A 9,912-nucleotide genomic window follows, 5' to 3' on the forward strand; every position below is an offset into this window, starting at 1 on the left:
TATTAATTAATTATAATACCATAATATTATTCAAATTAATCCTTAACGTTTATTTTTAAGAATTTTGTCACTTAGAAAAATGGGTGTTACAGATAATTTATCATAATTAATTAGGACAATTAGTACAGTACATTCACTCTGAAAAGCAATACTTAAGGTCGAAGCTGTATTCTGCTTTTGTGAGCATGCTTTATCCTTTTACTTTCTCTCACAAACCATAAACCATTCAATGGACTTGATCACCGCCAAAGTCGAAAGCAATGCACTCTTCTTCTTCTTCTTCTTCTCCCTAACTTCTACTTTTATTATTATTATTTTTCTTTTCCTATATTCAAGCTTTTGGCTGGTGTTTACCAGAACGGACGTAAATTTTGAAGATTACTTCCTTTCTCTGCTTCAATATCATGTGCATGTCGTCAGCCTCGTTTGGTTGCTAAGCAAAGAAAGAAAAAGGTAGGATTCATAAACAAAAGTAAAGCTAGAATCATGATTTAATTTGTTTGTCTCGTTAATTTCTTTGTGGAGAAAGCTTGAAGAGAAAAACTGAATTAAGTGTTCATTGCTTTCTTCCAATCTTAACTTGATCTTTCATATATATTCTCTGTTTTTTTTTTTTGGCCAAAAAATAATTCAAATTTTCTGCTTATACATCACTATTTTGTCTTGGTTAGAGTTATTTATTTATTTTGCTAAGAGAACATATCTTTTACAAGTCTTTAATTTGTTTTTGTACAAATGATTCAGCAAAAGACAATATGGGGTTCTCACGCTTTGGCTTCTTGAGGTTCCTTTTCTGTTGCCACGTTGGAGATGATGAGGATTATGACCGTTATTACAGTTACTACAGAAGAGCAAACATAAACCATTATGTTAGGAGTAGCTCTCCTACTCCATCTAATAATCACAGCAACCAAGAAGATAAATCACAATATTTTCACCATAATTTGCATTCACGGACAAAATTGAAGAAAGAAATTCAAGTGTCTCATAATTCCAAAGTCCCAGATCTCTCTACTGGTTCTTCACACAATAATTCAATCAATCCATCTCAATCTTCTTCATATCTTGAATCCAAAACATCATCATCATCATCATCATCAGCAGCATTATCTAAACTATGTGATCAATCTTCTTCTGTAATTAGATCTTCATCACAATCTTCATTTAGACAACCCGAATCTTCCTCTTCTAGTACTCCATCTTCATCATCTCTTCAGCCTGCAATATCCTCATCAAAATCATCACAAATAAGCCCATCTCCAGTGTTAGGAAACCCACTTCTCACATCTTCAATATCTACAACTAAAGTGCCCCAAGAATCAACTAATCATTTTAAATCAACCCTCAAAGCCTCAACCACTTCATCTAATCTACCTCAATCTTCATTATCCCTTAAGCCCCTTCAATCTTCCTCTTTTAGTTCATCTTCGAAATCTTCGCTCTCGCAATCTTCGACACCATTGACGAATCAATTACTCCATCCAATCAATCCATATCCACTTCATCCAAACAAATCCACCTCATCCGAACCCGCTCAACTTAGTCCATCCCCCTTATTAGCCAATCCCTTAGCTCCATCTTCATCCAAGTCATCACCTCAAGTTTCAACTAAGCCATCTCCACCTCAATCTTCACCAAACATTTCTTTCCAGAAGCTCCTTCCACACCATAAGTATACTCGGTCCAAAATAACCACTGAAAACAAAAACCAACAAGGTAAGTCGAATCAAGTTTGCGTAAAGAAAGATTCATTGCCTTCATCGCGAATGGTTCCTAAGTGTTCGCCTCTTAGTCCTACTAGTTCTTCATCCTTATCATCCCCGTCAAGTTCTTCGAATCCATCTTCCAAGAAGCTCCCTCCACCTTTTGACCATACTCCATCTAAAGTTTCTGCAAAAGGAAGAATTTTAGAAGAGTGTGATGATTGTGAATGGCTTGAAGACAATAATTCTTTACCTTTGCACTTGATTCCCGAAGATATAAGAGATTGTATTGAGAATGGCATTGTGCCTGAAGTTCTTAATGAGCCTTTGTCTCGCTGGACATACAAGGATTACTTTGCTGCTCTGCTATATGCTGAACAGTACTATCATGAGGTATGCATATATATGGACAATGCCCTTCTAGAAAGTATCTCTATTTAGCTAGTTTTTCGACACACAAGTTATGTAAACGATTTCCATAAAAACAAAAAGGTTTGGTGCAACTGACATATTGTTAATTTCTGTAACCGTTTACTTGTACATTTGGAAAGTTTAATGTAAAGTTCTTTCCGTTTCTATACATTTGCCTACATTGAACTGCAGAAATCGAAATTTAAAGCGCCATGTGGGAAAGAAGGGTAGAGATAATGAACCTAACAATACTATATAGTACCATAGATTATATTAGTGACACGATATAATGATCTGAAAATTGAAGTTGAAAGTTTATGGACTGTCTATTATTCTTGTTTGAATTATTCTCTGTATGACATAAAAAATCTATTGCAAAATGCATGCTTTTTAGTATTCTCTGTGTTTTCTCTCCACCTCTTTTACCCACAAGCATTTAATTTAAAGTCATCATCCTTTTCCTATACAATGTGGAATCCAAAATTTGCTATGTTTTGTCTTTTGATTCCTGCTCGCACGTAATAGCTTACGATTTTGTTGGGAATCAGAAATGGAGCGATTTCGAGCTGGAGGACATGGCCTTGGAGTTTCAAGAAGAATCAATTTGTAAAAAACACAATAATCATCAAAATATCTATGAAAATGAAGAAAGGGATCATAAAATATTGGTGGCATTTAAGATTAATTTGAAGCCTGATGAACGTCCCTTTCTTTTGTCAAGAGACTTGGTCTTTGTAAGTTCCTCAGGTAGTACTGGAGTGAAGCAATTTGAGGTAACTTTCTTTCAACTTCCTTTGGTAAACTATGTACTCAATATAAGAAATCGGATTGTTACTTGTTCATATTATCCGAAAAATGATTTCGTACGTAATTCAGGCGAATAACAAGCAACTTAGTCCAGCTACTTATGTAGGGAATTCAGAATCCAATGCTTTTGGTGATTTACATTATCACCAGTTATCATGTGATAAAATTTTAAATGTGGAGTTTATCAATACTTTTTTTTTTTTTTAAAGAGGCAAAAGAGAGTTTTGTAGGAGAAGCTTTGAAGTATTTGCGTCAAATAATACAAATTTGTACATCGTGATCTCTCGCAAGTTACTTGTATATTATTTGTACATAGTGATTTAATTAGGCTAGTTTCAACTATCTAGATCTAAGCACTTATGTAGCACAAAATTAAGGTAAAACAATAGAACTTAGAGTCTGAGATAACGTATATCACACAATCTTTTAGAGTCCATTTGGTTTACGCGTTCAAATCAGTGATACTGATTCATATTCAAATTCTTTGTGAGAGAACGATTGGCGAGAATTTGTTTTTTATTCAAATTCTTTGTGAGAGAAAAACACTGTAGCAGAATCAGAATCATGATACGCTTCCCAAACAGGCCCTTAGACTATTATTGTACACTTAATACAGAAAGGCTAGTGCACAAGTAACCATTTTGTTTGTGCACTGCCAAAAACTTGTTGCAAGATTGTATACCTTTCTTTTTCTATCAATTGTTAGTAAATTTTCTTGTAACATTTGCAAGCCATGATTTTATTTATACTGTGTAATATTAATTCAGGGCTCTATCAACCGGGTGGTGAAGAGTGATCTTGTACTGGTTGAGTTTCAAAAGGAGTTCTACTCGCAGCATAGGTCAGCAAGCACATATGACATCAGTTTCTCAATCAGTGGAGTCTGCTTGAAAAGAGCCCACCAAGCTGTTTACGATCTATCACATTCTTCGTTCGAAAACTTCGTGTTTCCTGATTTTAACTCGCCCCGGAAGACCATAATTTCCAGTCCAACCATGAAAATGTCAAGCCACAATCAGCTCGATCCAGACATGTCCTCCGCAGTTCGTCAGATTCTAAGCATCCGGGGCTATCCACCTTACCTTGTCTCCGGCCCAAGATGTGTCTGTGAAAAGAAATCTTCCTCACACAAGCCAAAACCTTCAAAAACTGGACTGGTCATTCAAGAGGCAGTGATCCAAATACACAAGACAATGCCAACTTCTCGAATCCTAATTTGCGCGCCTTACAACAGCGCCTGTGATGTGCTGATGAGAGGGCTAATTGAAGCAATTCCAAAATCAGACATGTTTCGGGTAAATGCTGCATTTCGCGAGAAAGAAGAGGTGCCTGGTGACATACTTCCGTCCTGTCTCTACATAAAGGACTGCTTTTCATGTCCTTCATATGAAGAGCTCAGCAGTTTCAGAGTGATTTTCTCTACTTTTATTACCAGCTTTCGCCTGCGCAATGCAGGCCTTTCCACTGGCCATTTCAGCCATATCTTTATGGTGGACGCTTCCTTCGCCGCTGAACCCGATTCCATGGTGCCTCTGTCCAATTTTGCTGATGATAACACAACTGTTGTTGTCAGTGGTGACCCTCGAATTTCTCCGCGCTTTGTCCGCTCCGATATCGGCAGAAAAAAGGGATTGAAGGTATCATACTTTAAAAGATTGTTGGAAATATGCAGGCCTTATGAAGAAGAAAGCCTCTCTCCAAGTTTCATTACAGAGTTGAACGCAGATGGAGACACCTTCAGCTATTTTTAATTGTTCCCTTGACAACAACATTGTCTTGTCATATTGGAAATAGTGGTTTTTACAGTGTGATTTAATTAAACAAAGTTTTCTATGTAGCAACAATATGAATAACATTTCTGGCTTTTGTGCTCTCAACTGTTCTTTATTATTATTATTTTTTTTGGGTTCGGTTTAAGATTGTGTTTTTGACACAGATGTTCTACATTTATTTAACAGTTACAAATTTCTGGTTTTTTGCTGATACGGTCGGAGAATCTCCACTGGGGAAGCCTTGCTCATACTGGGCCTAATCGCTATCATGATATTTGTCATTAGCGGAAATTTATTAAATTTGAACAAAAATGAGTTAAAATTCATCTTAAACTCAATATAAATTCAATATTCTTACCAAACAAACGAATTACATTACATATGTTGTAATGACTAGAAATTATATTACTGTTAAAGTGATGGTGAAAATAGTATTACTAGTTGTATAGATTCCCATAATAACGAATTGGAATAACGTAGATTTCCTGAATGTTGAAGATTTTAAGAATACTTGAAGATTTTTTTTTTTCATAGAGATATTAAGGAAAAATCTTCCTCATGCAATAATAACTGTCATAATCTTCTCATTTAATCTTACCAATCATCTTGTAATTATATGGTAGCTGTATATTCCTAATTATAGGACCGTATCAATTCTTACCATTCTTAGTCTTGTAGTTATCTGTGTATATATACACTTTGTAAATCAGTAAGTCAATACAAATCATTTTTCACCAAAACTCTTTTATACTCTTTACTCTTTTATGGTATCAGAGAGTTAAAACTCTAACGAGTCGATCCTTTCTTTTCTGCTCTATATTTCTTCTTTCACCATGGCTGAAGAAGTGGTCAACCCTTCCTGAAGAAGTGGTAAACCCTATTGTTCTTGCTATCATCCATGCACCAGCACAACTTGTTTTTACCAACACCCACGGCATGACCATAAGATCTATTAAAATAATATATTCAAGCCTCTGACAAAGTTCTCCTATGTTGCTACAAAATATCCTCTATCACCCACTCTCGAACCCACCACAGCGAAGCAAGCCCTCAAAGACCCCAAATGAGAGATACCATGTGTGATGAGATGATGAGATTGATACGAGATCACCAACAAATCACCGGTAAGAATGCAATTACTCAAGTATTATTCAATTATCTACTATCGGAAAGATTCAATTAGGAACTTTCCACACACTCTACACACATACAGAGGTTTTCGAGAGACCTCAACTCTCCAATTTCCTCACAATACAATTGTCTAACTAACTCCTCTCTTTATTTTCTAACTATCAGTCATTAAGCCCACCACCATCAGGGTTGTTTTAAGCATCGCAACCTCTTGACAATGGCCGATTCACCAATTGGATGTCAATAACGCATTCCTTCATGGCCATCTTTTCGAGGAAGTTTTCATGTCTCAACCACCGGGTTTTGTTGATGAATCTCGACCTCAACATCTGTGTCGGCTCCGCCGTTCTCTTTATGGCCTCAAACAAGCACTGCGTGCTTGGTTCAACGAGCTCAAAGCATTTATTTTAACTCTTGGGTTCATCAACTCCAAGTCCGATTCTTCCTTATTTCTCTACACTGACAAATTTTGTGTGCTTTATTTTTTGGTATATGTTGATGATTTATTAATAACAGGCAATTCTCCATCGGCTGTCCAACAAGTGATTAATGCTATGGCCCATCGTTTCTCCATCAAGGATCTGGGAGCTCTTCATTTCTTCTTGGGTGTTGAGGCCATTCCAACTGCTCAGGGTCTTTTTTTGTCCCAACATAAGTATGTCCGCGATCTTCTTGAGCGCTTTAACATGGAGGGCTCTAAGGCAATTGTCACACCAATCAACACATTGTTAGGATCCTGAAAATCTATGCTTCATTAACACTACTAGATATAGAAAATTAAAAGATAGATGGGTGGTTTTGAGGACCCCTGATCAGTGCATGAAAATGCACCATAAATACTGCTTTTGATTTATATAATATTAAAATATTTAAGCTTTCATTAAGCAATTCCATTATTTTTATTCATAATATTTTAGGTGAAAATCAAGAAATAAAATTGAAAAATAACATCTAAATGATTAAGAATAAAAGGCTTTGTTAGCTCCTTGATTTGAGTCCCCAAATTAATGTTATCCTCGTAAGTCATATCTTCAAATTGGAGTCAATCAATTACTTTCTTCTCCATCTTCTTTGTATCTTGGAAAACAACCACAAAATCTATCAATTCATTTGAAACTCTCTGCGCAAGCTCATCAATGGTCACAAAAAATATTGGCAAATCGATCCAAACTAAGGGAGTTTCCTTCTTAGCCAACCAGGACATCAACCTTTCAGCCTCACTCTCACCAATTTCTTTATTCCCATCTGCAATCGTACCATTTCCAGCCCCAAACATGTTAAAGTTTTGAGGCTCGACTACCATTACACCAGAATTAGGCCTACTAATATTGTAATTACGAGGCCCAACCCCAAAATTGACTCTGTCCATATCGAAAACACTAGACCCAACCCACTTCTGAACAAAATTTCAGGATTCAGCCCCAAGATCGCCAGATTTCACATCAGAATTCCCCGTCCTAGCCATCATCTCGCCAGAGCTAGCTCCAATGGCGTCAAAATCATAAAACCCAACCTTAAGGGCGTCGAAATTCATGGACCCCACTCCAATTCCGCCGGAATCTTCCTCCGTAGCACCGGAACCAGCCTCTTTCACGCCGAAATTGCGAGGCCCGGTCCAAACAGCAGCCAAAGCGTCGAGCCCAGCCTCCGCCCCGCCGAAATCTGTCTCCGTAGCACCGAAACCAGCCCCTTCCATGTCGGAATCGCGAGGCCTGGTCCAAACTGGGCTAGAATCAGCCCCAACCGTGACCGAATCAGGGCTGGGTTCCCTGTTCCGAGGGTGCCCATGCCGTCCCAGCCTCGGAGCAAGCCTCTCCTCCTCTAACTCCGGCTCCCACTCCACTTCCCGTCGCCGACCAAGCTTCGTCGCCCTCTCCCGACGGTCGCGACCTCCTTCTGCCCTCCTCCCGTCGTCGAACAAACCCTCGCCCTGTAGATCCGGACCACCTAGCCCCAGATCGCGATGGATCTCGCGCTCCTCCATGAGACCCATGTCTCTTCGGCGTCGGAACTCCCTCTCGCGGCCTCGATCTTCGTCAATCGGCGCTTCCCGGTGAAGATCCGCCCGATTTGGCACCTCTACTCCACCTAGGTCGACGCGATCTGGGCTCTCCTCGCCCTGAGGCGCGCGATCTCGCCTTTCCCCGCCCCGTCATTCACCGTCGCGACCCAACTCGGCCTCCCCGGCCATTGGCCGCGCCGCCAGCAGTACCTCCATCCTCCACAGCGCTGCCTGCATGTCACCCATCTAGGTCCGAATCTTCCCCACATGGTCCCAGAGTTCCCCCATACTCCCTCCAAAAACCTTGTGATTAGCTCTTAGAGCAGCCCAAAGTTTCTCTCTCAACTTAAAGAGCTCCGTGGATCGAAGATGCTCTGATACCATTGTTAGGATCCTGAAAATCTATGCTTAATTAACAATACTAGAAATAGAAAATTACAAGATAGATGGACGGTTTTGAGGACCCACAACCTTCAAAATAGTGCACAGAACTAGACACTCTCTACAAATCTGATTCCCGCCACCCTAGCAACTAAACCTCCTATTTATACTCTCCTAAAAATCTATTGAAAAAGATTTCTAAATATTAGGTTCCTAACACACATCTACCCCATTTGTTCTCAATGATGGTTCAGCTTCTACTGATGCCACTCAATACCGAAGTCTCTTCGGTGGCATGCAATATTTGTCTCTAACACGACCGGATATTGCATACACCGTAAACAAACTCGCTCAATTTATGCATGCTCCTATCCAATCACATTGGACAGCTACAAAGCGCTTACTACGTTATCTCAAAAATATCATTTCTCATGGCTTGTAGCTTCAAAGGTCATCTCCCCTTCAACTAACGGCCTACTCGGATGCCGATTGGGCCGGTAATCGGGATGATTGCACATCAATTTCTGCATACATAATTTTTCTCGGATCAAATCTGTGACGACCCTAACTTTTGATCATCATCCTATGTTCATACTTAACCTCTACTGCTTACTAGTTATAACCTCTTAAAAATTCAAGCCAAATTTTTTTTCTTACTATGTACGTCCAAATGCTGTAGCATTTAGCTAGCATTCTGTTTTCAACTATTCATAAAATGTTGTAACATTCTGACAGCATTCTGTTACATTAGTCATTCCTAAAATGCTGTAGCATTCTGATAGCATTCTGTTACATTAGTCATACATTGTGTAACACCCTGAAGAATTAATTGAGATTAATTAAGGTAATTAAGATTATTAGTGTGCCTAATCTGGATTATTAATTGAGTTTAATTAATAAATGTTTCTGACACGTGTGAGTTTAAATAGTTCCAAAGTATTTAAATTATTCTCAGTAATTTATTTTTAACCCAGAAGTGTGTATGGGCGCATTTCTGGACTGTTCTTTTAAAATATTGTACACATGCCCTTTTCCTTTCCTTTTTCCTTTTCTTTTCTTTTTCCTTTTCCTTTTCTTTTCTTTTTCTCTTCCTTTCCCGTGCGTCTCTCTCCCTTCTCTCTCTCTCATTCTCCCGTGCTCTCTCTCACTCTTACTCTCTCTCATTTTTATCCCAAATCAAACGGATCTTGAACCAAGCAAAGACTTAAAGAAGTTTTCAACATCAAGAGAAGGATTCGAGGTAAGATTACTGAAAGAACCTATCTTGAATCTTACGTTTTCGGATTTCAAAACCCATTTTTGGTTCAAACCGGATTCTGATGGTTTTTGAGTAAAACTATAGTAGAAATTGGAGATCTTGGGTTCTTTGGACTTGTTTTAGGACCTAGAACCCAGATCTAGTGGTTTCCCTTTGAAAAATCTCGATTTGGGACTGGATTTACAGGGTTTGGATTGATTTTCGCGAGCTTCTCTCGCGCAGCTGATTCCATCGGTCGACCAGTACGGTCGACCGGATCACATGGAAACCGGTCGACCGATGCGGTTGATCAGATTGCAGGCTGACCGGTCGACCTGTCCGGTCGACCGGTGTGCACACTACCGGTCGACTGGTAGTGTTGCACTGCTCTGTCACCGGTCGACCGGTTGACACGGGGTTTGACCCTGTTTGGCCTGAAATTGCTGTTTTGACCCCTGTTTTCGGGGA

General features: G+C 39.1%; 1 protein-coding gene across 1 annotated transcript; it reads left to right on the plus strand.

The window, feature by feature from the left end:
- Positions 1 to 269: 269 nt before the first annotated feature.
- On the plus strand, positions 270 to 4,797 carry LOC21405900 (probable RNA helicase SDE3). Its single transcript, XM_010105324.2, has 4 exons — positions 270 to 453; positions 745 to 2,096; positions 2,663 to 2,887; positions 3,689 to 4,797. The coding sequence occupies exons 2-4, from the start codon at positions 756 to 758 to the stop codon at positions 4,670 to 4,672; spliced, it is 2,550 nt and encodes an 849-aa protein (XP_010103626.1). The 5' UTR covers positions 270 to 453; positions 745 to 755; the 3' UTR covers positions 4,673 to 4,797.
- The last annotated feature ends 5,115 nt before the right edge of the window (positions 4,798 to 9,912 follow it).

Source organism: Morus notabilis, unplaced genomic scaffold (genome assembly GCF_000414095.1).
Source record: "Morus notabilis unplaced genomic scaffold, ASM41409v2 Scaffold437, whole genome shotgun sequence".
NCBI lineage: Eukaryota > Viridiplantae > Streptophyta > Magnoliopsida > Rosales > Moraceae > Morus > Morus notabilis.

Excerpts from the sequence above, each read along its gene's own strand:
- LOC21405900 (XM_010105324.2), top strand. The coding sequence starts at position 756 with ATGGGGTTCTCACGCTTTGGCTTCTTGAGGTTCCTTTTCTGTTGCCAC. Across the intron at positions 2,097-2,662 it reads CTGAACAGTACTATCATGAG|AAATGGAGCGATTTCGAGCT; the intron begins GTATGCATATAT and ends GTTGGGAATCAG. Across the intron at positions 2,888-3,688 it reads CTGGAGTGAAGCAATTTGAG|GGCTCTATCAACCGGGTGGT; the intron begins GTAACTTTCTTT and ends ATATTAATTCAG.